We start from the raw sequence: 27,396 nt of genomic DNA, 5'->3' as shown, positions 1-27,396 counted from the left end.
ACTTTCAACATAATTTAAAAAACTTGTTTTTACTTTATTTTTAATTAGAGGCTTTCCCAATAGGGATTAGATTTGGATTGGTGTGATGATGACCTTTAAATGAATCTGTTCTAGAATTGGGCCTCTGTAGGGATTGAGGCTGAAAGTAGGGAATGATATGTAACATAAAGATATACATGTATGTATGGTTGTAAATAAATATAAGCTGTACGTAGGAGGTAGAACTGAACAGTACAGAACTGGAAGTAAGGGCAAAGTAATGTATTTGCTAAATAAAATCAAAAAATTGCAAAACTTTCTAAATTAGTATTACAGAAAGCAGTCCGATCTGTGTTATGTTGAGGTTACTGCAAAATTTAACCATACCATCAAAGGTTATGTAAAACATATCTAATAGCTTAAAACTTAGAGTGTGCTATTTTTGGTATGTTGTTGAGAGCTGGAGTAAGTGTTGTCTGAATATGGAGTAGTCTGCAACTTAAAGTGCATTCAGTGCTTGGGCTGTAAAACACTGTGACTACCAAAAACTGACAAATACTTTGAGAAAACTAAAATCAAACTTGAATGTCCCCTAAACTACAATTCGCTTATGTAAGCATTAGCACCACTAATGTGAACTACAAAGGGACCAACTTGATGGTTTTGATTTAAGAATTTATCTCAACTCAATTACTACTCATTTGTTCCATAATTCTTAACAAAAAACGTTGATGCTTACCCATTAAATAACAGGCAGTAATTTATGTAAATTTAAACTTGGAGATGTCTGAAAATACTGGAAAAACAAATATGTCCACACTATTCAAGGCCAATTACGTGTCTTTCAGATGAATGCAGAACAGCAGAAGAAAATACAGGAATTGCAGGAAAAACTTGCCAAGGTAATACAATTTAATGGTGATTATTACTAAGAAGATGGGAGTATAGTTGAGTTTAATGGTCATAATTTTCATTTAAAAGATTTAAATTGTTCCAAAATATATAGAGATGCAATTTTCTTCAATAGTAATTTTCAAGAGCCTGGGATACTGTGGAAAAGAGATTTTCATGGTTAAAGGGTTATAATGAAGAGGCCTGGTGGTTAGTTGTGTTTTCTGCTTGCTAAGTTGAAATAAAATTATGTGATAATAAATAAATGGGATTTGCTGAAAGCTGTGAAAGACAAATTTAACAGATATCTGGAAGTCTTTATGCAGAGGGTGGCCAGCAGATGGAAGAGATCATTGAGGTCCCAACACTAGATTCATTAGGAAATAGCGTGTTGCTGTATTACGGACTTGTTGTTCAGAAGTGTGAGCTTAAGTCGGCTAAAGGGACATCTTGTCTTCTTGCATCATATAATATAAAAGCATTGACAATTTTGTGATGTTTTGTGGTATGAACTTGTTAAAAATCATCCTTGTGACTAGGCAGCTTTACTGCACTAAATACTGTTACCAAATAACATGGGAAAACAAAGTATGTCGAACAGTGGCTTAGTTTCTGATAAATGTATTTATGATATATCCAACTCTGGAATCTGACATGCTACATTGTATCCTGTTGGTTCTTGGTTTGAATCGGAAGGTAGAAAGACTTTGGGATGTATTGTTTGATAAGAATTGCCAGTCATTGCTGCTGTCAAACTGTCACTCAAATGAATAATATGATATAAATTTGCTTGCAGATGTGATGTCAGGTATGTAGGTCATGCATGCCAATGACTGGCTGACTGTGTATCAAATAACACATCCCAATGGTGATTTACAGCATGCTGATGTGCTCCAAAATCCCATGTTTGCAATCCATATTATGCTAAGAATTTCACCAAATTTCAATTTAAGGTTATCAAATCAGGTGCACAATATGGTACATTTGCATGTGCTGGAAGCTACATCTATGAACACACAGGACCTTATTTTATCTAAGTAAAGGACTTCTTATGTACATTGCACACTTCCATTTATCAGTTATAAAAAGGGATCATGGAGAATGCCAATCTTTGCTGAATTTCTACGCCAACACTCGACAGAATCGGTCTATCTGCCTGATCTGAGAGCTAAGACTGACAATTGACTGTTGCTGCTGCATCTCCATTCCAACAATAGTTCAACAAAGCAACTTACTGGATGTAATTTGCTCGCTGAGCTGGAAGATCCATTTTCGGATGTTTCTTCACCATACTAGGTAAGATCATCAGTGAGCCTCCAGTCTTGCGCTGGTATAAAACACATAAGTAGAAAGTGGGACATAACACCAGCACTTCACCGGAAGCTCACTGATGATCTTACCTGGTATGGTGAAGAAACATGCTAAGAATTACACCAAATTTCAATTTAAGGTTATCAAATCAGGTGCACAATATGGTACATTTGCATGTGCTGGAAGCTACATCTATGAACACACAGGACCTTATTTTATCTAAGTAAAGGACTTCTTATGTACATTGCACACTTCCATTTATCAGTTATAAAAAGGGATCATGGAGAATGCCAGTCTTTGCTGAATTTCTACGCCAACACTCGCCAGTCTTGTGCTGGTATAAAACACATAAGTAGAAAGTGGGACATAACACCAGCACTTCACCGGAAGCTCACTGATGATCTTACCTAGTATGGTGGCGAAACGTCTGAAAATGAACCTTCCAGCTCAGTGAGCCAACCTATATCCAGAACCTCAATTTGAGCTACAAATCTTCTCAAAACTCGCTTAAGTAGCTTAAGTTGGTATCCCATTCTTCAAGCCTGTTTCTTATAGCCTAGTCCTGACGAGTGCAAGATGAAAAGCTTTGATTTGTCTCATTTTAGTAATGTTTAAGTTCTGTACTACCAAGCAACTATTTGTTAATAATTGATGTTATTAATCACTAAATGCATTAACTGTAACCTCTGGAGGATATCAATCAGACCTGAGATTTTAATTGATAATATACTGAAGTAATCAATACACATGGATACCAAAAGTAAATTCAAATACCAATTTAGTTAAGTCTTTCTAATTTAGTTGAAGTTCCTGTAAAAGTTTATGTTCTGTCAGGGTTAGAGACGAGGAGTCCAATATGGTGACACACTGGAAACTAAAATCCATTTTTATCAAGAAACCACCTTGTTTAAATACAAAAAATTATTCCAAAATGGACTCTTTCTTCCATCATTTTTGCTCTTTGACTCTTTTTCAGGCAGTGAAAGCAAGTTCTGAAGCTACAGATCTTTTACAGAATGTGCGTCAAGCTAAGGAACGTGCAGAAAGAGACCTTGAGAAACTACAGGGTCGTGAGAACTCCAGTGAAAGTATCAGGAAGAAACTGGTGGAGTCTGAGGTACATTAGAGAATTAAATGCTGAATGCAGTTTGTCAATGTAATAGAGCCTAAATAGACGTGTAGTAGTCACCATATAGGTGAAAATCAATACCAGGTATCTTTATGATATGGTGGTTCAGTTGACAAGTAACAAGTGTTCACCCAAAAGCAAAGTGCTGCCATTCCAGAGCTCTTTCCTGACTTTGCATTTCTTTCAGCTATTTGCTCTAAAAAAGGCATTTTCATTTTAAGAACCTAATTGCACGACACCCATATTTCTCCTATTTCATCCACAATCTTTACAAATTTCTGGCTATCAGTTCAGTTGCCTTTGTTCTCCAAACTTTCCCAGGCCCTCTGAGTTTAACTGTTGGCTATAGCTTCACCAGCCCTACTCCAAATTCCACATCTTTCTTAGTTTTCCCCGCCCTTATTTCCTCATACTTTGTCTGATCTCATAATGACCACAAAACCCACTTATTATTCATTTAATCCCATTCCAACTGAACTGCAGACCACCCAATTGCTGTCCTGGCCCATCCCAGCTGACAGTGTAACTGTTTTAAAAATAAAGAGTGCTGGAGAACCTCAACGGGTCTGGCACGATCAGTGGAGAGAGAAAGAGAGAGAATGTTTCAAGTTCAATATGACTTCTTCAGATTCTAAGTTTTTATTTCGGATTTCTTGCACTGGCAGTATGTTGCCTTATTGTAAATAGTTTATTTGTCTTGGGTACAATTCTACCCCCTTCCATTTCAAAGTTACATTATAACCCTGTCTTTGCCATAACCTGCCTTTACAAATTGAAGACCTAACCCCAAACCCTTTCCTCTTAGATCTTGATGATTGTCACTTCTGAGATCAATATGTCTTACCACAGCATTGAAATTGCTCTAAGCAAAGTCGTAAGTCCTATCTTCTGTGACTGATCATTTTGAACAAAATCTCTTTACCATCTTCAAACACACTTCTGCCTTTGAAACAACAACCACATCTCTACTTCCTCTCCTCATTTATCCAGCTCTGCCTTTCGATACTTTATTACCTAATTGTTTGCAGCCAAAGCATTTCAGTTAATGTTTTTTGCCCTTCCTCGGTGCTTTTAACTTGTCATAGTTGTAGGTATGTTCGCTGAGCTGGGAACATGATTTGCAGATGTTTCACCTGCTGTCTAGGTGACATCTTTAATACTTTGTACCCTCCTGGAAAGCTTCACAGGAGGCTCCAAAGCACTGAAGATGTCACCAAGACAAGGACAAAACATCTGCAAGTCAACTTACCAGCTCAAAGAACATACCCACAATGGCACCCAAGCTACAAATCTTTACACAAGGCTTTTAACTTGGTTAGGTGTGGCGTGGTGGGAGAGCTGTTCCTGCCCTCAGCACCAGCTCTTGAGCTCCACCTTGTTGTTTGCATGCTTTCCCATGGATACATGTCAGCTTCCAAGCAAATTTTGAGGAATCTAAGGCTGTTACATTCTTTTTCAAACCTTCTGTAGGTCTTTTTCCTTCCTATCTCTATAAGTTCCTCCAGCAGTATTACCATCACATAGCTCTTCATCTCCCAGTCAATGGGCCCTTGTGCATTTTCCCGATCCTTCATATCCACAGGCACTTGTGCCTTCTGCTATCTAGAGATTATGCTCCAGAATTCCCTCCTTAAGTTTTGTGATGGAGAGGGTTGTATGTTGTACAGCACTGGAAAATAAGTATCATTCTTTTGTGACAATGATGAATGCATTTCAAAAGTGCTTCATTAGCTGTGAAGTGTGCTGGAATATCCTGAGGCTGTGAAAGGCACTGCACAAATTCAAGCTATTATGTTTCAGACAAGTAGCCATTTGATTAATTTGTCTAACATGCTGTTGAACATACAAGAAAGTTTTGACCAATCTTGCAAGGTTTGCTGCTCTTTAGAGACCCAGGCACGGTTTACATGCAGTAAGCACAGGCATGACTATTCATTTAATAAGTGATTATCTTTTTAAATTATAGACGTTTTGTTAACATTACCATTAAATAACTTAACATACATTTGATATATGAGCATTCTGTTAACAATTTGGTGTGAAATATGACTTGAAAATTGCAGTGTCCTGTTTGTTGCCTTGTATGCACTTAAGACAGAGTTTTCTTTAAAAAAAATAATAAAATGGCTGACAAGTGGTTTAGTTTTGCAATCATTTGCGGGTGTTGTGTGTGAATCATAATTGTAGATCCAGCAGTAATCTTTCTTGTGTTCATAATTGTAGGAACGCCGCAAGTCCCTGGAGAACCAAGTGAAGCGTCTTGAGATGGTGGAGCGGAGAGAAAACAAGCTAAAGGAAGATTTGCAGACAAAATCTCAGCAAATCCAACAAATGGCTCAGAAAATCCTGGTATGTGTAAAAGGCTGAAAATGATGTCCAGGAAATGATCATCAGGGAATCATATTAACAGTGTAAGGGCAAACCTACCTGTTAGGAAGGTAATGAAAATAAATTGTTATAATTCTTTCACACAATCCTGGCCCTTCATCTCCTTCATGGTTGGGTACTTTTACAGGGCCACCCTCCTCACCGAGCTGAGTGGGCAAGCTACCATTTTGAGGATATTAGCATACTGTTGTCCAAGTTGTCCACCAGCAAATCATATATAGGTGATCTGGTGTTGTTTCATTACTATTTTCATTCTACCTGTAGCTTCCCATAGTAATGTTCAAGGTAAACCAGCAAGAAAACTGAATCAGTTCTCCAAACTGTTACTGGTTTTCCTTAAACTGTACTGGAGTGATGCCTGACACTGTCTGCTGTAGTAGCTATAGGCTGGTTGTTTTTTGATTCTGCAGACTTGTACAACTTAATGTGCTGTATTAGCCATCATAATGATTGTTGTAAAGTCATCTTTTGTCACATTGTTATGCAGGAATAGAGTCTTATTGGAAAATTATTAAGATACTGGACGTTAGGATCAGAGAAGATGTGCGAGCCTTGCCTTTGCAAAAGTAGGAAAGGTGACTTTGGGCTGGGGTTTGCTGGGGATGGAGGAAGAAGAGAGATGTATTGTTATAAAGAAACACAATGTCCTAAACATACTGTGAATCTTGGTTTCTAGTGTTAACTTCTCAAATAGTCTATCAAGCAGTGATCAAGCAGAACACTAAAAAAGGTAATAAGACTGGTTACTGAATCAACAAACATAAAAGGAACTCAGGACACTACTTGAGTTTGACAGCAAGATTTTGACTAATTTTGCTGTAGTTTTTCACATGACTTTTTTTCACCGTCCAGCATTTTGATGCCAACAGTGTTGGTGAAATAAAGGTGATTTATGCTGTGATGGTGTTCTGCTTGAAGATGTAATATCGTATTTTAATAAACGAGTTATCTGGGGATATTGAAGTCTTTAGTGCATTGGCCTTTGGCATTACATGAGGTGCAAGATACTTAAGCTGTGAAAAGATTTGATGTCTGATGCTTGTTTCACAAATTTAGGTAGTAACTAAGTTTTTGTTTCATACACATTTCAAGTACATTAAGGGTAAGGAGATGACTAGAGAAAGAGTAGGGCCCACTAAAGGCCACAGTGATAATTTGTGTATGAAGATAGAGGACTTAGATAGAGTTCTGAATTAATGCTTTTTGTTGGTGTTAACTATTGAGAGGGATGATGTGGATACAGAAACCAGGGAGAACAATTGATAGAATTAAAGAAATTAGCATGGATACAGAGGAGTTCTGAGTGGGCTGCTAGGCTTATATAAATGATTTAGACTTGAATATAGGAGCATTGATCTGCAAGTTCGTGGATGATGTGAAAATTGGTTAGGTGCTAAGTAGTGAGGAAGATATAAACCGAGTGATGAGCTGATCAGAGAAAAATGAAATTCAATCCAATAAAAAGGAGGTGACAAACAAAGCAAGGGAAAATGCAGTCGCTGCCACTGCCACAGGCCCGAATGGCAGGAGAGTGCACTCACTACTGCCTGCCTCCTATCACTGAGAGAAGCCACGTCTGACACTCCGCACGCGGCCCACTCTCCCTGCTGCACCAGTGCTGCTGACCAACCCACCACCAAAAAGAAGAGGGGAGAAAAGACCAAAGTAAAAATAAAGCAAAAGAAAAGAGCAGAAGCAAAAGAAAAACAAAGAAGGAAAGCTAATGGGCCTCAAGCAAGCCCTGTAACTCCAACGCTATCTTGCATTGGAAGGCTGGAAATTGGATAAAGTAGTAAAGAAGGCGAATGGAATACGTGCCTTTATTTGGCGAGGCACAGAGTTTACAAGCAGGAGAAGGTTGCTGGAACTATATGAAATATTGGTTAGGCCACTGCTAGAGTGTTGTGCGCAGTTCTGGGATCTACCTTATCAGAGGAATGTGATGTCACTGAAGAGGGAGCAGAGGAGATTTACCAGGATGTACCTGGTGAGGTGATGGCCTAGCTGTATTATCGCTGGGCTGCTAATCCAGAAACCCAGGTAACGTTCTGGAGACCTGGGTTCGAACCCCCCCCCCCCCACTGCAGATGGTGGAATTTGAAATCTGATTGTGAATCCATTGTCAGAAAGACTCAATGGTTCTAGAGTCCTTTGGGGCAGGAAACTGCCTTTGACCTGGTCTAGCCTACATGTGACTCCAAACCCACAGCAATGTGGTTGACTTTTAACTGCCCACTAGGCAATTAGGGATGGGCAATAAATGCTGGCCTAGCCAGTGACATCCTCATCCTGTTGCCTGGACTAGAGAGTTTTAGTTATGAAGATGGTGATCGTTTTCCTTGGAAAGCAGAGGAAACTGAAAGGAAACATGATTGAGATGTATAAAATTATGAGAGTCATAGACAGAATACAGGAAGAAACATTTTCCTCATTGACCAATCAATATCCTTGGTGCATAAATTTAAGGAAAGAGGTTGAAGGTTTAGTGGACATGTAAGGAATTTTTTTTCACTGAGTGGTGGGAATCTGGAACTCGCTGCTTGTGAAAGTGGATTTAAGTATTTGAATATACACTTGTAATGCTAAAGCATACAAGGCTGTGGGCCAAGTGCTGGCAAATGGGTTTAGCTTGGTTGACTGGTTGTTTTAGACCAGTGTAGACGTCCATGCTGTAGACCTCTATGACTATGATTCTGTTGTGATACCAGCATCTAAACAAATAATTCACCTAGTGATTTTTGAGAAGATTTGTAGCTCAAGTTGATGATAAGTATGTAAGTTAGCTCGCTGAGCTGGAAGGTTTGTTTTCAGACGTTTCATCACCATGACTAGGTAACATCAGTGAGAGTCAATGATCCTGCTCTCTATTCGAACACAGGAGTTAGAGGAGAGCTGGTGTGAGGCTCAGGCAACAGCTCAACGCATGGAAACCAATCTCCGACAGAAAGAGCAACTCTATGAAGATAAAATGAAGGTAAGGAACAGAAATTTTATATTGGAAATTTGATTCTGTAACAAGAGTAGCAAAGATCTTGTTCTGGTATCTGGGCGTTTAGATTTAACTGGTTATCAAACCAGTCAGGAGCTATGCCTTGACAACAGCAATATTTCTGCAATTTATGCCAGCCATTTTCAGTACTTTTCCTTTCACTCAATATATCCACTTACCTTAAATGTGGAGCAAGTATCTTAGTTGAAAATAGCCACTGATCGGCCTGTTTGTTCCGTAAGTTTGAATGAAGAAACTAACAGTTGTTACAAAAGGGGTTAGGAGAAGAACATTTTCTGACTGGTACAAAATGAATCCAAATTTCCCCCCCATGACACGTGAACAATGCTGTTTGTCATTACTTGTGGAAAGCATCCCATAATCATTTTATTTGTGTTGTACTCTTTTATAGGTTATGGAAGCTCAGTTGAAGATGGGCATTGCTAATAAGGAGTCCTTAGAAGATTCTCGCCTCAGGCATGAGGAGGACTCTCGTAAAAAGTGCAAACTGATAGATGATCAGAAAGCGGTATGTGAGAACTTAACAATAAAGCAAGACATGTTGTAACTGAAAATGTTTAGCTCTGACTGAAGGGAAACTCAAGAAATCTGTTTGTGAGCTAAAATTGCTATGAACGTTGGCTGTTATTAATAATTCCATTTTAGATTGTGACCGATTCTCAAGATGAACTGCAAATTTCAGATTAGAATGCTTTCTCTCATTTGGGCTTTTGTCCTGCTTTTGCTTCTTGATCTTTGTTGTCTGATCCTCTACTAATCTGATTGTAATGCATTTCATATTTCAGACGATCAATGCCATGGATTCGAAAATAAAATCTTTGGAGCAGAGAGTAGCAGAACTCTCAGAGGCAAACAAACTTGCAGCAAACAGCAGCATCTTTACTCAAAGAAGCATGTGAGTCTTGGATTGTCAAAGTTTATAAAATAAAGACATGGTTATAGGGTTAATTAAATTGACAGCTTATAGTTTAATTGTTAGACAATTTATTTAACTCCTCTCAGTTTGTTTGCTACAGTTGCCATCTCCTTAAAAAAAAAAGTATCTGTACAGAGCCTTCTAATTCATGTGCATGGTTAGACCTGGAGTGGAAGTTTGGGTGAAGTATGCAATAGAATAATATTTAGGCACACCTAAACAAATATAAACAGGAGGATAAAGCAATCAACAGAAGTACATATGTTGGGTGAGCAGGGCTGGCAAATGTTGATCTTCCTCCTCCTGTATTTAAAACCAGTCTAAATTGCAGAGAAGAGCATGTTCTCAATCTGGTTGTTATGGTATCAGTTGATATATCCCAGTTTTTAATAGTGATAGAACTGATTTGTGGATTTACGTGTAAGTGGAAAAAAATGCAGAATAGTTCAATGTGATTACCACAAAACCATTAAAACTTATACAAATTATTGTAATGATAATTTGATTACATTAGTAATTGACAGCCCAGTTAAAAACAGCTAAAATCGTAAAATACACTTTCATAAACAGATGAATTCCATGATGTTGGATCAAAACTTTGTCAATCATGTTAAACCTGTGGAACGTTCATTACAGGTTTGCAATATGGTGGGGGTAGAAATAGAATCACAGAAACTAGGAGCAAAAATAGGCCATTTGGTCCTTCAAATCTTCTCTGCCATTTAGTATGATCATGGCCAATCCTCGAAGTCAGTCTCATATTCCTTCTTTCCAACCATAATACTAGATGCCTTTAAAATCTAAAAATTATCTTTTTTTTAATATTCAGTGGTTGATGGGGAAGGTTGAAAGGAACTGAGATAGGATTCCCAGTGGCAAGATGTCAATTAAGTGCATTAATGAGACAATTCACCTGGGCTCGAAAGTATGGGTTTAAGTTGTGCCTGCCTTGGGAGTGTGTGGTGACATGTCCAAACTGGTTGTTTAACAGTAATTTAAATGGGAGTCACATTGGTTTCTTGCACCCATGGAAGGATGACCAGAAGCATTCATGGGAGTGAGAGGATTTTCCTCACGATCATTTACTCTGCCCAATCAAAAGACCTGGCATTAGCCAGTGTATGGCTGCTCATAGGCACTCTATAACTTTTGCTTCTGACCTTGTCCTGCAATCCCATAAATTACTGGAGTTCCACTAAAACCCTGAACACTGGATGGGTACTGTTCCACAAGTGGTCATCTTTCTTGCTGGGCTTTTGGCGTGAGGAGTTGCCAGTCCCTGATTGTTTGGCAGCTCTCAGTAGCCAGGACTTCCACCTCTGGGAACCTTCAATTGTGGAAGGCTCGATGTGGTCTCATAAATGCTTGAAAGGGCATCTGATTGTATCACATCTTAGCCCATGAAACTGATGGGCCTTGCCCTGCCAGGGCTCCAACCGGTGGGCAAGACCCCACCCCCACCACCTCCAAAATCACCTGCTAAAATCCTGTCAATCATCTACTCATTCAAATTGAAGTAAAAGATCCTGTGGTGCTATTTCAAAGAAGAACAGGGTAGTTTTTTTACACTTCCTAGTCAATATTTTTACGTCATGAGTTATTATCATGTTGCTGTTTATGGGGGCTGCTTGAACAAATTGGGTGCAATGTTTCTAAAACCACTATATTTACTACACTTCACAAATGCTTTGTTTGCCGCAAGGTCCAATGATCATGGAAGATGCTTCATAAATGTAAGTCTTTTCTTTTAGCTGAATTAATAATTTATATTGTAAGAAACAGTAATTGAGGTATGTTGAATAAATGAACAGAACAAATTATTCAAATGCTACAAGTACATAAGCAAGCCATGAGTAGGATGCTGTCTTTATCAAGATCCATTTGTCTGGGTAGCTACTCTATGCAACACTTGAGCCTATTTGTAATTGTGACTGTCTAAATTTCATGGCAGGAAGGCACAGGAGGAGATGATTGCAGAGCTCAGACAGCAGAAGTTTTATTTGGAGGCTCAGGCAGGGAAGCTGGATGCTCACAATCAGAAACTGGAGGAACAAATGGATAAAATCAACCAGGATGAACAAAGCAGCAAGAACAAACTATTAGAGCTCGAAACCAAGCTCAGGGAGGTGAGAACATACAAATGGTAACGAGGAAATAATAACTTGTCATTGCATCCAATCAGTTTTAAAGATGTGAAATTTGTGTATTAGCTGATAAGTGATGTAACGTTTTCACTACATTTTGTTTTTGTTATTGATTCACACAATGAGGGCATTACTGGCTAGGCCAGCATTTATTGCCCATCCCAAAGGACAGTAAAGAGTCAACCACATTGCTCTGGAGCTCCATGTAGTCCATACCAGGTAAGGATGGCAGTTTCCTTCCCTAAGGGAAGTTAGTGAACCAAGTGAGTTTTTCCCAACAATCAACAATGGATTCATGGCCAACCTTAGACACTTGATTCCAGATTTTTTTTAATTGCGTTCAAATTCCACCATCTGCCATGGCGAAATTTGAACCCAGGTCTTCAGAACACTACCTGGGTCTCTGGGTTAACAGTTTAGCAATAATGCCACTAGGCCGTGGCCTCCCCTCCATTAGTACCAGGCATTGCCCATTTGCAAAAAATAATCTAACCATCTCCCCATGGAATTACCGTTACTGAATCTCCCACAATCCATCTCTTGGCAGTTAGCATTGAACATAAATTGAATTAGTCCGGTACGGTGACTCAGTGGTTAGCACTGCTGCCTCACAGCGCCAGGGACCCAGGTTCAATTCCAGCCTCAGGCGACTGTCTGTGTGGAGTTTGCACATTCTCCCCGTGTCTGCATGGGTTTCCTCCGGGTGCTCCGGTTTCCTCCCACAGTCCAAAGATGTGCAGGTTAGGTGAATTGGCCATACGAGATTGCCCATAGGTGCATTAGTCAGAGGGAAATAGGTCTGGGTGCGTTGGGCCGAAGGGCCTGTTTCCACATTGTTGGGAATCTAATCTAATCATAACTCAGAGACTTAGAATACTGTATTATACTGTATTAACTCACCTGTCTGTCCACCAACCTCAGAAGTGAGATAGAACCTTCTCATTTTGTCTGGGTGGGTGAAGCTTTAGGATGCTTGACACCATCCAGAACAAAGCACCCTTGATTAGCAACCAACCAACTAACTTTAACGTTCACTGCCTCTGCCATCAACTCACATTGGCAGAAAATGAGTGCAAAATTTAGGATGCAAGATGTATTGTGTTAATGCACTAAGTCTCCTTTGATGCCACCTTTCAAACTTGAGGTCAATAGCATCCAGACGGACATGGGCAGGAGAAATAAGGGAATATCACCAGAAAATTCTCCCCCAAGAAAGAAACCACCCTGACCTGGAACTTAATGTTTCACTTTCACTATTGCTGGATCAAAATCTGAAACTCCCTTCTGCAGAGCTCTGTACAAGTGCCTTCACCATATGGACTGCAGTGGTTCAAGAAAGCAGTTCATCACTAACAAGTAAAGCCATCCAAAAATGGGAAAGTTCTCTAAAGCTGTAAATTTGCTACATGTATAGGACATTTAATCTAATTAGAAAACCTTTAAATGCTTTACAAAAAAAACTACAGATGCTAGAAATCTGAAATAAAACGAAGTTCTGAGAAACTTAGCAGTCTGGCAGTTTCTGTGGAGAGAGAAACAGATGACATTTCGAGTCTGGTATGACTCCCCTTCAACACAATGTAAAGCAAAGTTTGAAATCAAGTCGTGTGAGATATTTGGGCAAATTTTAAAAAGTGTTAGCAATTTTGAGAAGATTTATGACTCCGGTTGAGGTTCTGGATGCAGGTTTGCTCGGTGAGCTGTATAGTTCATTTCCAGACTTTTTGTCACCATACTAGGTAACATCATCAGTGGGCCTCCGGATGAAGCCCACTTTCTATTTGTGTTAATAGGTTTCCTTAGGTTGCAGCTTCATTTGTGGGTGTTAGAATGATTGCTTCTGTATTTCAGTATTTGGTCATTACATGTTGTTTTCATGTAGATGCTGGTTTGAAGTTTATCATTGACTGTTTGCGCTACTGTGACATCTAGGAATGGCAGTTTGTTGTTGTTTTCCTCCTCTTTAGTGATGTTTATACCAGTAAGGGTATTATTGATGGTCTTGAAGGTTTCCTCTAATTTGTTTCATTTAGTGATGACAAAGGTGTCATCCACATAGCGGACCCAAAGTTTGAGTTGGTTGGTTAGCAGAGCTGTTGGCAGTAATGCAGAGACTCAAATAAACAGCTGGCAACAGAAGTAATAATTCCAATACCCACAAATGAAGCTGCATTAGAACATTATTTCGATGAGCCACTACATACTGCAACACAGAGGAATGATGCAGAGCGGAGGAAAATCACCTATGCAGTGTATTCAAAGAGAACAGATACCCAATGAATACAGTCCGCCGATTTCTCAGCAACAAATGCAAACAAGCAGACAAAACACGCCCAGAAACCCTAGTCACTCTCCCCTAAACAATGACATCTTGGAATAAGCTGCCACACTACTCACATCTCTTGGCATCATGGTAGCCAATAAACCCACCAACACACTAAAACAGCAGCTAATGAACTTGAAAGACCCTATACAGACAACAAGCAAAACTAATGTCATTTACAAAATACCTTGCAAGAATTGTAACAAACGCTACATTGGACAAACAGGCAGAAAACTAGCCAACAGGATACATGAACATCAACTAGCCACAAAAGACATGACTCACTCACCATTATCTTTACATACAGATGAGGAAGGACACCACTTCAAACGGGAGAACACCCACATCTTAGGGCAAGCCAAACAGACACTCACGAGAATTCCTGGAAGCATGGCATTCCAACCGGAGTTCCATCAACAAACACGTTGACTTGGATCCCATTTACCACCCCATGAGAAAAAGAGCAAGAAATGACATCACCACAGGAAATGACATCACCAACTCAAGGAAACCTAAACACATAAATAGAAAGTGGGCCATACCACCAGTGCTTCATCCGGAGGTTCACTGATGCTGTTACCTAGTATGGTGACAAAATGTTTAAAAAGTGTGCTTGAAGAGATCATTTTAAAGAGTGTGTTAAAGAGGAAAGAGATATAAAGGCAGAGAATTTTAATGAGGGATTTTTGGACCTTTGGGCCTTAGCAACCTGAGACATATCCACTAATGGTGGAACAGCTAACATTGTGAATACTTTAGAGGTCAGAATTAGAGGAGCATGAGTATGAGTTGTGGAATTAGAGGATTTGGAAATTAGGAGGGATCAGACCATAGAGGAATTTGAAAACTAGGATAAGAATTTTTAAATTGTTGCAATGCTTAAATAAGAGCCAAAGTTAGGATACAAGATTCAATCAGGTAATGATAAAATTACACTAATTGAGCTGGTTTGCCCCAGCATAAATCTGTGGTAAAATCAGTACACACTGCAGCAAATGTTGTTGATAGCTATATTAAAGTTGATTTTTATACCATTCCACAGGCCAGTTTGGAACATGAGCAACAGAAATTGGAACTAAAGAAGCAGGGGAATGAATTGCAATTGGCTTTGCAGGAGAAGGAGGCTCAGATTAGGAGTCTGCAAAGCACAAAAACTGCCCTGGAGAACCAGTTGCAAATGGCCAAGGCAGAGTTGGAAGAGACCACTGCTGAGGCAGAGGAGGAGATCCAATCTCTGAGGGTCAGTATCACCATCATGACAATCAAAGTGCAGGTTGATACCACCCACTTAATTTTGGGACACTCCCTGATGAAGCAGTTTGTGTTTCTGGAAGCTGTGTAGTAGGAGGAAAAGTGTAATTTTTCTGTTGCTATGAAGTAACCAAGGAAACAATCAGCTTCAAAGCAAGTTCTTTAACGAATGTTTTAGGCACGACATTATTATGAAGTGCATGTTAACAAAAGATGCCTTTTCCTGTGTATACATCTGAAACCATCTTTGGCATTTCAGGTAAATGTTAACTGAATTGCTGTTTTGCCCAAATCTAAATTGAGATCCATGCACTGTCTCCTGTCACAGTCATCCTTTTTAAACTCTGCTTTATGCATTCTGATAGAGTGAATGCTACTCACGAACTTCGACTGTTTAGTTATTTAATCACTGCAGTGCAGCTTGTTTATCACATAAGAGAACATCTACAAAGAATTTCTGTATAAAGTCTTCTTTTTAACATCAACTCAGCCACGAGTACACTATTCTTACTATGTTTTTTCAGGCACACCGTGATGAAATTCACAGCAAGTTTGAAAGCCTTCGAGAAAGTTGCACAGTATGTAATGAGCACTGAAAGAGTTTATGCTGATTCCAAGCATTAGTATTGGTATCTTTTCCATTGTCATTTTGCTGCATTGTTGGATTGAACAAGGTATCTGACTGCCCTGAATGGAGTAAATAGAGGGGAATGGGAGGGCCTTCGTGGTAATATTACTGGACTAGTAATCACTTGGAGAGAGAGATAAGTGAAAATAAAAATATGATGGGTGTTAGGTACAATTGAGAACAAAGCTAAATACAGAAGGTTCAGAGAGGATGTGAGAAAGCAGGTATGAGAAACAAAACAGTATTATGCGGGGAAAAGAAACTGGCTACTAATAAAAATCTATGTGATCTTGAATAATGATTGATAATAGGTTGGCAAAAGGAGCATTTGGGCCAAGTAGGGACCATAAGTGGATTTACATTTGGAGGCAAGAAGCAAGCCTGAAGTGTTAAATTAATACTTTGCATCTCTTTAGCTTTGAAACAGATGCTGCTCACACATGGTAATATTGAAGGTAATTCAGTCATAGGTGGGTTTATAATTGATAAGGAAGCATTGGACGAGTTGTTGGTACATGAAATTGATAAGGCACTGGGACCAGACGAGATGTATCCAAACTTAATGAGAATGGAAATTGCAGATTTATGAAAATCTTCTCTGGATTTTGGGTGTGATGCTGGAGGATTGCAGAATTTCAGACCTTGTGCCCTTTTTCGAAAAAGTTTGAAAAGATCAACTCAGCAATTTTCAATGATATCAGTGGTGAGGAAGCATATTGAAAACATTGTTCAGGAAAGCATTAATAGTGATGTGGAAAAGTGTGGCCTGATTTGCAAGTTTCAGCATGGATTTCCCAAGGAAAAATGATACCTAAATAATGAGAAAGAAGGCCTTTGATGTGGTAAATGTGGACTTCCAAAAAACATCTGATACATTGCCACACAACAGACTTGTGAGGAAAGTCGTAGGTCATGGAATAAATGAGTCAGTAGCAATGTTGGCTAAGAGATATAAAACAGTAATAATATTGGATATCTTTCGGGATAAGAAGAAGGTTTTCTATGGAGTTCCCAGTTCAGTATTTGGGCACATGCTTTTCCTGATGATTTAATTCTTAGTGAATGAAGAGAGATTTTGAAATTTATAGAAGGCACAAAACTTGGAAGAACAGTAAATTTTAGGGAGGGTTGTGAAGACTTTCAAAAGGGCATTGATATGTTGGTGGATAGGTGGCAGAGAGAATGTTCATTGTGGAGAGATGTGAAGTGATGCATTTTGGTACAAGAAATATGGAGAAACTGTACCCCTAAGGGTACTATTCCAGAGGATTTGCAGTAGCAGAGGGACCTGGGAATGTGTATGTGCATAAGACAATAAAGGGGGCATGACCAGTAAATTGAGCTGTTAATAAATCATACAGTGTGCTGGGCTTCGTAAACAGGGGCATAGAGTACTGGAGCAAGGAAGTTATGATGAACTTAGAATACAACAGTTAGACCTCAGCTGGAGTATTGTGTACACTGCTGGGTGCCTCATTCTAAGAAGGATGTGAATCCATTGGCAAGCACACAGAAGAGGTTTAAAAGAATGGTCCGAGTGATGAGACCCTTCAGTTATGAAGAAAAATTGAGAAGCTGGGACTGTTTTCCTTGGAGAGAAGAGACCAAAGAGGATATTTTAAAGAAGTGTTCAAAATCATGATGTGTGGAGAGAGAGAAATTGTTCCCACTTTTCAGATGAAAACTAAACAGTATGGTATTAGTGTTTTGCGAAGAAGCAAAGCGAGGTGAGAAGAACTTTTTCACTGAACAAGTAATTAGTGTCTGGAATGCACTGTCTGGAAGAGTGCTAGAAGCAGGTACAATTGAGGCATTCAGAAGGGTATTGGATAATTATTTAAGTAGAAACAATACACATGGTTAAGAGGAAAAAGCAGGAGATTGTGCTCACATAGTCAGTACAAACTCAATGGGCTGAATGGCTTCATTTACACAATGATTTATACTTCATAATTCCCACTGAAAAGTTGTAGATCTTTTCTCAGTAAAACTTAGATGGTGTGTATATTTTAGCTTACCTTTCAGTTGATATTCAGCAATCACAAATTTTGCAATTATCTTGAGTAGCCTTGACACTGAAATAAAACTCCCTGACATATTTTATCTTCTGGAATCAGGCAGTGCTTTCATAGGATTTATCTCTTGACTTCAATCATCATCAGGGATATTGCAAGATCAGATCTACTTTAGGCTTATATTGTCAATAAAATTTATTGAACAAATGACAAGTGCATAAATACCAATGTATATTTTTATAAAAGATGTAGTAGGACCTTGAAAGGTAAATAATAAAAGGTTGCAATTTGCATCCTGAATTACTCATTAACTTTTGAGATACATTGGGGTCCAAAGTTTGTGAGAAGATTTGTAACTCGGGTGCTCGTTGTTGTGGTTCTGTTCGCGGAGCTGGGAATTTGTGTTGCAGACGTTTCGTCCCCTGTCTAGGTGATATCCTCAGTGCTTGGGAGCCTCCTGTGAAGTGCTTCTGTGATCTTTCCTCCGGCATTTGTAGTGGTTTGAATCTGCCGCTTCCGGTTGTCAGTTCCAGCTGTCCACTGCAGTGGTCGGTATATTGGGTCCTGGACAGCTGGAACTGACAACCAGAAGCGGCAGATTCAAACCACTACAAATGCCGGAGGAAAGATCACAGAAGCGCTTCACAGGAGCTCCCAAGCACTGAGGATGTCACCTAGACAGGGGACGAAACGTCTACAACACAAATTCCCAGCTCGGCGAACAGGACCACAACATACATTGGAGTCTTTTCAGCCTCTGTACTGAAGAAACTGGATACATTCTTGATAGTTTTAAGTAGTTCTCTTAATTCATTTCCATTCATTCCAACTCGTGTTTATTTCCCCATCTGTCGTGGGTTTGAATAACACCAAAATAACTGACTGTCACGATGCATAACTGAATTAATCTCAAACCTGTGTTTTTGTGAATGTGGTGTCATTTGTCTGCTTCCCTGAAATCCACAATGTAAAAGTAATTTATAAAATGTATTTGTATTTGTTTAGGTGGGTGATGTGAATTTTATTTAGGGCTTACTTTTAACGCTGTACTGTGACTGGATTTAAAGAGACAATCCATTAAGCTGAAGCTAGAAAAATTACTTTTTTTTTATATGTCACATTGCATCCAAGTATTTTCAAGTTCCTGCTGCATCTTCCTTCATCTCTGCATAAAATATAAGTGCAAAAGTGTAAACATATGATTTAGTGAAGCTGGAATGTTTCTGTGCTGTATATTGGTCAGCATGAATTTAGTCTGGCTTTTACCATTAGAATTGGAAACATGTAATGACTGGTCAGTGTTGGGGTGCATATTTGTGGTACAGTGATGAACTTCATTTACAGCCTCATGAGGGTACGCAATCTTTTTTTGGTTCCTACAGTCTGTTTTTTTTCTCCACAATATCCCTACAATTATCATTGCAGTTATGATGTTTGATTGCTAGATTGAATAAAAATGGGAGACATTTTTGGAGCTGGGGAAACTTAAAAGAATTAGTTCAATGGTTTTATTTCTATTTTTGAAATCTCCTTCCTGGCCACTGCCAGATGGATTGAGAGGCAGGTTTGGTTAAGCACTTAGGTCTTAGAAACTAGACTGCAGCTGTAAACAGAAAGGAAGAAGTGATGTGAGGCTCCTGGGGAAGGTCTAGAAAGATTTAGGGAGATAAAAGGCTAGGAAGTGTTTGGAGGAGACAGAATCTTGGAAGACATTCATGGGAGAGTGGGAGAGCATAGAAATGTGGGGGCTAGGTGATATTGGGGAAATTGAACTTTGTTAATGTTATTTTTGTTCTCTCCAAAAACTGCATACCCTCATAAGTAGACCTACGTAAGAATTTATGAAGCTCTTCAATTGCACCAAGAATATCCTCCTTAACACTGACCAGTCACTATTCATTTCTATCATCAATGATTAAATTTAAGCTGCCCATTTTACAGCTCCAAACTCTTCTCTTCATTGAACATTATTGCATATGTACACTTCTGTTTCACATGTTGATGACAATGGTGTATAGCAAGTTCACAAAGCAAGGGTATTGTGTGTGTTTGGGGAGCAGGAGAGAAGTTGAAATTCTTCCTAATTAATTGTTTGAGCTTACAACTCTGTCGACTGGTCAGGCTATACGCAAGTAACTTTGAAGAGGAAGTTTCATGTGGTAACGGAACAGTCTGTTAGGGATTTTGATCAGATTTCCAAGCTTTGATGTGTGGATTTTTTTTGAGTGCTCAGATTTTGAGACTCTTCATGGTCTGGCAATTCACATTCAATAAAAAGGAAAGAAGGGGTAACAGGTCACAATTATTTACCCAATGGACTCTGACTGTAATTGTAACTTAGTCCCATCATTCTATTTCATCCTATGTTTGAGTTAAGTATTAGCACTAAAATGGGCGGCACGGTGGCACAGTGGTTAGCACTGCTGCCTCACAGCGCCAGAGACCGGAGACTCAGGTGACTGACTGTGTGGAGTTTGCACATTCTCCCTGTGTCTGCGTGGGTTTTCTCCGGGTGCTCCGGTTTCCTCCCACAGTCACAAAGATGTGCGGGTCAGGTGAATTGGCCATGCTAAATTGCCCGTAGTGTTAGGTTAAAGGGGTAAATGTAGGGGTATGGGTGGGTTGCGCTTCAGCGGGTCGGTGTGGACTTGTTGGGCCGAAGGGCCTGTTTCCACACTGTAAGTATAATAATCTAATCTAAAAATAAAATGATCTAGAACTTAGATTTTATTCAAATACATTTGAATGCCTAAATAACAAAGTGCATGTTTTAAATATTGCATGCATACAGATGAAAGACTGGAACGTGCATGTGATTGTGTTGCCTCTGCAATAGGTTATTTCAGATCTGGAGGAACAGTTAAATCAGTTGAGCCAGGAAAATGCTGAGCTGAACAACCAGAACTACTACCTGACCAAGCAGCTGGAAGAGTTGTCTTGTGTTGGAGATGAACGAGCTCAGCTCCGGCTGGAAATGGGCAGGATGCGTCAGGAGCTCTCTGACCAAGAGCTCCAACTCAGTAACCAAAAGCAGGTTAATGTATACCTATTGTTTAATTTACCTTAAGGTGCTTTTCAATGTTCTATCTTTTTATCAGGCCTACTGATAATACTTAAAGTAATTTTTTAAAATGGTTTTAATATAATTCATATACATATAAAATATTAAATATTATTAATTAAAATCTCTGTATTGTACCATCAGATTCAGAGTTTTTGTGTATGGGTATTTGGGAGACCTTGGTATTGACTCAATACTCCAGGTTTCTCAGTTCTGATCCAAGCCAGTCACTGAGACAGAAACCAAACGTTTTTTTTTGAGTATATTTATTAGCTATAAGTTTTACAATTCCTTTTTTCTGCCAGTCACACTATTTTTTCTGTTACATCTACCCTGTCAATTAATTAATCATTTGATCCTAATCATCTGCTTAACTACTTGCATTATTAACAGATTTCCACATTTCTTTTCAATAAAAATTTAAGGCTTTTGTGGTGCAATGATAGTGTCCCCTACCTCTGGATCAAGAGACCAGAGTTCAAGTCCCACCTGCTCCAGAGGTAGATAGAACATAGAACAGTACAGCACAGTACAGGCCCTTCAGCCCACGATGTTGTGGCCAGCATTTATCTTAATCTAAGATCAACCTAACCTGCACACCCCTCAATTTACTGCCATCCATGTGCTTGTACAGCAGTCACTTAAATGTCCTTAATGTGTCTGATGCTGCTACCACCACTGGCCGTGCATTCCACGCACCCACCACTCTCTGCGTAAAGAACCTATCTCTGATATCTCCCCTTTACCTTTGTCTAATCACCTTAAAATTATGACCCCTTATGACAGCCATTTCTGCCCTGGGGAAAAGTCTCTGGCTATCTACTCTATCTATGCCTCTCAATACCTTGTACACCTCTATCAAGTCACCTCTCTTCCTTCTTCTTCTCTCCAGTCTGAAAGCCCGAGCTCACTCAACCTCTCTTCGTACGACAAGCCCTCCAATCCAGGCAGCATCCTGGTAAATCTCCTCTGCACACTGTCTAAAGTATCTATGTCCTTCCTCTGATGAGGTGACCAGAACTGGACACAATATTCCAAGTGTAATCTAACCAGGGTTTTATAGAGCTGTGGCAAACATCACGGCTCAATCCCCCTGTTTATGAAAGCCAAAACACCATACACCTCCTTAACAACCCTATCAACTTGGCTGGTAACTTTGAGGGATATATGTACATGGACCCCAAGATTTCACTGTTCCTCCACATGATCAAGAATCCTGTCTTTAACCCTGTATTCAGCATTCAAATTCGACTTCCAAAATGAATCACTTTTCATTTCTCCAGGTTGAACTCTATCTGTCACTTCGTAGCCCAGCTCTACATCATGTCAATGTCTTGTTTTAGTCTGCAATAGCGCTCAACACCATCTACAACGCCACTGACCTTTGTGTCATCAGCAAACTTAGTAACCCACACTTCCACTTCTTCATCCAAGTCATTTATATAAACTACAAAGAGCAGAGGCCCAAGAACAGATCCCTATGGGACACCACTGATCACTGACCTCAGGTGGAATACTTTCCATCCACTACCACTCGCTGTCTCCCTTTGGCCAGGTAATTCCGTATCCAGACAGCCACATTTCCCTGTGTTCCCTACCTCCTGACTTTCTGAATGAACCTGCAGTGGGGAACCTTATCAAATGCCTTACTGAAATCCATATATAGCACATCCACTGCTCGATCATCATCAACTTGTCTCGCCACGTTCTCAAAGAACTCTATAAAGCTTGTGAGGCATAACCTGCCCCTCACAAAGCCATGCTAACTATCTTTAATCAAATGCTGTTTTTCCAAATAGTCATAAATCATATTTCAGGTGTGTAATAACATTTCTGAATAGATTAATTAGAAATAAAATCAAATAAAAACTTGTAATGCCATGTGATATAAGTTTAGTATACACATTATCTCTTACTCCCACATCCATCCATAAGATTTATAACCTCTGAGTAGATGGGGGAAGCTGCTGATGTAGTTTGAAAATAATTAGGAATTTAAAGGAAAAATGCCTATCTCTGGGTAGTAATAACACCTGCCTAATATTTTAATTAGAGAAGTTAGATTTTATTAATGGGTTGTGTAAACTGTAAATCCACTGACGAAAGCAATTATGTAGTTGTATTCCATGTCCAGTTCCATTTGAATGCTTTTCATGATTGAGCTAAAGTTTCTTGTAACTAGAACAATTCCCTCTGCTTGCTCAGTACCATCACCTCCTCCTTCTAAAGCCTTTGCATGATGCATAATTTAAAAAAAATGTTATTCCCTTTCAGACAATTCATTGTATGATGGTATTTTAAATTGGGTCCAAAATCCCTGTTGACCATACCCTGGGAATTTTGGGAGTTGATTCTTCTGTTTTAATTCCCGACTCCTGTTGTCTATTATTGTTGCTAGAAGAAACTCTATCCTCACTCGTTTTTTACTTATGTTTCTCCTTCTGTATTGATCCTTTTGGCCTGAATCTGGGTGCTGTCACATTACCATAACCATTGAATCTCCATTCTTTGAGTTATTGCCAAATTTGAGCCATGAAGACTGTAGGGAGTGAATGATTCATCAGGAATTTTTTGAAGCATTCTGAAATTTGTTCTACAAATATTTTTTCCTGAAAATCTAACTCTTGTTAATATTACAATTTTATCCACATTCAAGATCTTGGAATAGCCCAACAATTTAGAGCAAAGTCTTGAATTGGGAATCCTTAAGGAGAGTTTTTGCAATCTTGCATCTTGTCTGTTAAATTACATTCTTTTGTAGAATATTCATCATCCTTTCTAAATTTGCCAAAGTCTGACTATATATTTATTCAGTCATCTTTCTTCTAAATGTTGCCAGTAATTTTAATTACGTTTCCAAACATTTGTGTCAAATGGTTGAGCCTCTAGATCTGACCATATTACATCTGCGTTTCCTTCTAGTGAAAAGTGACAATGCCAAGGCCATACCACGCTTTCTTTTTGGATAAGGTGTAATCTGTCCATGTACCTGCTCATAAGATTCAATTTCACAAATCATTCGTGGGAAGTCACATCCTGACATTTTGCCTTGGTTTCAGCCATTTTTTTCTCTAAAGTAACTTCAATTCTTCAAGCTCTTAGTTTCCAATCTTCACCTTTGGTCAACCATCCTTGGCTATCAATGTCATTTGGGATCCAAACCAGCCAATGAGACAGAAACAACAACATCTTTCTTTGTGGATAGAGTTTATTAATTGTTTAGTCTTGCAGCTCTTTCTAGCTACCCAGCCTATCTTTTTCCCACTTTATATCTACCCAGTCAATAAAGTACTTAATTAACCCCAAACGCCTGTTCTAACTTAGTTACCATATTTATGAGGATGACCAATTTATTAGTCCATGTCCATTAGTCTGGTAATGTGTTAAGGTGGAAAGTCTGAATATAATCAGAAATCATAACCAAGAAATTAGAATTAAAAGAACTGTGTATTTCAGTAGATGCAGCTGTAAATATATATGGGAGAAAAAAGTGTATACGCTAGGTGAAAATTCAGTTTAGCTTCTCGAGTGCTGGAAGAAACCTTGGTATTTTCCACTCCATTATATCTGACCCATTCTTTACTTGTGCAGTCCTTTTAATGATACCTCTTCTAATCCATTTCTCTTTAAGACAATCGAAACATTGAAGACAACCTGCTCAATGCTAGAGGAGCAGGTGATGGACCTGGAGACACTGAATGATGAGCTTCTTGAGAAAGAAAGGCAGTGGGAAACCTGGAAAGCTGAATTTGAAGAAGAAAAAACACAACTTGAGCGGCGCATCCAAGAAATGAAGAGACTACTGGATATGGAAAAGCAGAGCAGGTATTGTCATGTAGGAAGGAATTCTGTGTAATGGAAGTGTGCTGTACAGGGGAGCATTGAATGCATATAGATGCTGAAGTATCTTCAGCATCTATATGCATTATATAAATGTTGTCAAGACTATATAGATGACATGCTTGGAAGGCTATTTGTTACCAGAGGTATGTAGCCCGAGGTGTAAAAGCTGCCTCAGACTAGGGTCTGTTGGTTTCAAATAATTGTCCTCCGGGAGGAAGTGGAAGTTGCAATTCTTGGCCGAACAATGCTACGAGACAGCCATCTTGGTTTTGTGCATTGTGTTTTTGTATTCTTCACAGAACTCAGCCCAGCTGTCGCTTTTACCTTTTAAAGGTTTTGAAAAGTCCAAGGTTTTGCCCAGTGTTTTCAATATTTGGGATTTTTGCTCGATCCTACATCTGGGTAGTAGGACAAATGTATCATCACAAATACAATGTGAACTGTCAAAAAGCCATGTTCTTCAGTACACAGCCTGCAAATGTAGTCATTTAAATTCATCATTTTCAATCCAAATTCTGTTTGCAACATTATAAATAGACTGTCGTGGCCAGTCGTGTTTCAAGTATAAATCTCTGCTGTGAGTTATCCAGTCCCCATTGTGCAGAAAAGTCACGGTTGTTATGATGGCCATTATTGATTATAAGGAATGCTCTAATGCAGCTTTTGGTACTGAAAGCTAAGTTATTAAAATCTATTTATCTTCCTGTGTCAATTCTTATTTAAACAACTGAACGTTTTATTGAAAAAGGAACACATTTCTTCATGACTGAGTTTAATGCTTTACTATATATAATTTTACTATATAATCGAAATGGATGTACGTGCATTTAGTATCATATGTGCTAACATTGCTTAGAATGGACAGTTTAAAAAAATTATTTTGTGGGATGTGGGCGTTGTTCACAAAGCCAGCACTTGTTTTCCATTCCTAAATGCCCTTGAATTGCGTGACTTACTAGGATATTTTGGATGGTAGTTAAAGGTCAGACACATTGCTGTGGGTGTAGAGCTATGTGTAGTCCATACCAGGTAAGAATAACATGTTTTCTTTCCTGTAGGAATTAGTAAACCGGGTATGACTTAACAACTTTTTAAAAACTGTATTCATGGGTTGGACATTGCTAATTTGATCAGTGTTTGTGCTGACCCTAATTACCCTTGAGAAGGTGGCGGTGAGTTGCTGCCAGGAATCACTGTAGTCCATTTGATGTTAATCCTCTCTCATTGCTGTTAGAGAGGCTGTTCCAGGATTTCAACCCAGTAACACTGAACAAACAGCGTTGTATTCCAAGTCCGGATAATGAGTAGCTTGGAGGGGAACTTATAGTGGTAGTATTCCCATGTATCTGAAGTCTTGATGGTAGTGGTCATAGATTTGGAAAATGCTTGTCTAAGTTTATGCTGTGCATCTTGTTGCTTGTAGACACTGCTGCTCTTGGAAGATGTTGAACTTCTTGAGTGTTGTTGGAGCTGCACTCATTCAGGCAAACGTATCATCACACTCCTGACTTGTCCCTTGTAGGTGGTGGACATGCTTTGTGAAATTGGAGAAAATTTCTAGCCTCTATCCTGTTTCTGTGGCTACAGTAATAATACGACTAGTCTTACTCAATTTTTGGTCAGTGCTAACCCCCAGGGTGTTATTGGGAAATTCATTGACAGTGATGCCATTAAATATCGATAGTATGATTGATTTTCCTCATCGGAGATTATCATTTGAGTGGTGTGAATGTTAATAGCCACTTGTCAGCTGGCATTTGACAGTTGTTGTACTGGCTCTGTAGCTGAGACTTGCTTCAATTCTAGATTTTTCTATCTGCTTCAGAGGTGGACAATAACATCTCTGAACAGGTTGCTTGGAAAATATTAGATTTGAATTGATGTTCTAAAATTATTTGCCTGGCTCTTTGGATTACTAGTCCAGTGATAATCTTGCTAGGTACCTTCTCCATGCAAGTAAGATCAAATTAAGTTAAATTGTCTGTTGTAAGTAGATTCCTGTAAAATGCAATAATTCCAAGATGTTCCTTGTAGAGATTGTAACAAGGTCAGCCAGCTGGATATTATAGAATATGAGTTATTTCATTGAGGCTGTTAATTTGGTCCGATCAGGGAACTCTGATAGATGAAAAGGGGAGGTCAGACATTCTGACACTCTGGGTGCTGACTCTGATGAGGCTGTGCCAAAGTCAAGGACTTTCATTGTGTAAATAAAGGGTGACTTGGTGACGGGATACCGGCTTCTGTAGTGTTATTGCAGTGGCGATGAGAATAAAGCATGTTTCTGAAGTAACTCGCTTGCAACAGCCATCTTTGATTTGGGAGAAGCAATTCTTGCATCATGCCATTATTTGAGAAACTTGACTCATTTGACCCAGCCGTCAAAGACTGGCCCAGTATGTTGAAAGAATACATCATTATTTCCAGGCAAATGGCAGTGAGCAGATGAAAAGCAATGGGTAATTCTCCTGACAACCCGTGGACCCGCAGCTTTTTCTGTAAAAAGG

At 39.1% G+C, this 27,396-nt stretch overlaps 1 protein-coding gene across 1 annotated transcript in view; it reads left to right on the top strand.

Moving 5' to 3' along the window:
* Positions 1 to 27,396, top strand: part of cita (citron rho-interacting serine/threonine kinase a) — a 216,449-nt gene that overhangs the window by 115,712 nt on the left and 73,341 nt on the right. The window contains exons 15-25 of the mRNA XM_043715278.1: positions 828 to 881; positions 3,158 to 3,298; positions 5,534 to 5,659; positions 8,577 to 8,672; positions 9,100 to 9,216; positions 9,494 to 9,603; positions 11,576 to 11,750; positions 15,134 to 15,331; positions 15,867 to 15,920; positions 20,822 to 21,019; positions 24,678 to 24,871. Of these exons, the coding sequence (XP_043571213.1) occupies positions 828 to 881; positions 3,158 to 3,298; positions 5,534 to 5,659; positions 8,577 to 8,672; positions 9,100 to 9,216; positions 9,494 to 9,603; positions 11,576 to 11,750; positions 15,134 to 15,331; positions 15,867 to 15,920; positions 20,822 to 21,019; positions 24,678 to 24,871 (1,463 nt within the window). The remainder of the gene's footprint in view (positions 1 to 827; positions 882 to 3,157; positions 3,299 to 5,533; positions 5,660 to 8,576; positions 8,673 to 9,099; positions 9,217 to 9,493; positions 9,604 to 11,575; positions 11,751 to 15,133; positions 15,332 to 15,866; positions 15,921 to 20,821; positions 21,020 to 24,677; positions 24,872 to 27,396) is intronic.

This window comes from Chiloscyllium plagiosum, chromosome 25 (genome assembly GCF_004010195.1).
Source record: "Chiloscyllium plagiosum isolate BGI_BamShark_2017 chromosome 25, ASM401019v2, whole genome shotgun sequence".
NCBI lineage: Eukaryota > Metazoa > Chordata > Chondrichthyes > Orectolobiformes > Hemiscylliidae > Chiloscyllium > Chiloscyllium plagiosum.
This window is presented reverse-complemented; position numbering and strand designations above follow the sequence as displayed.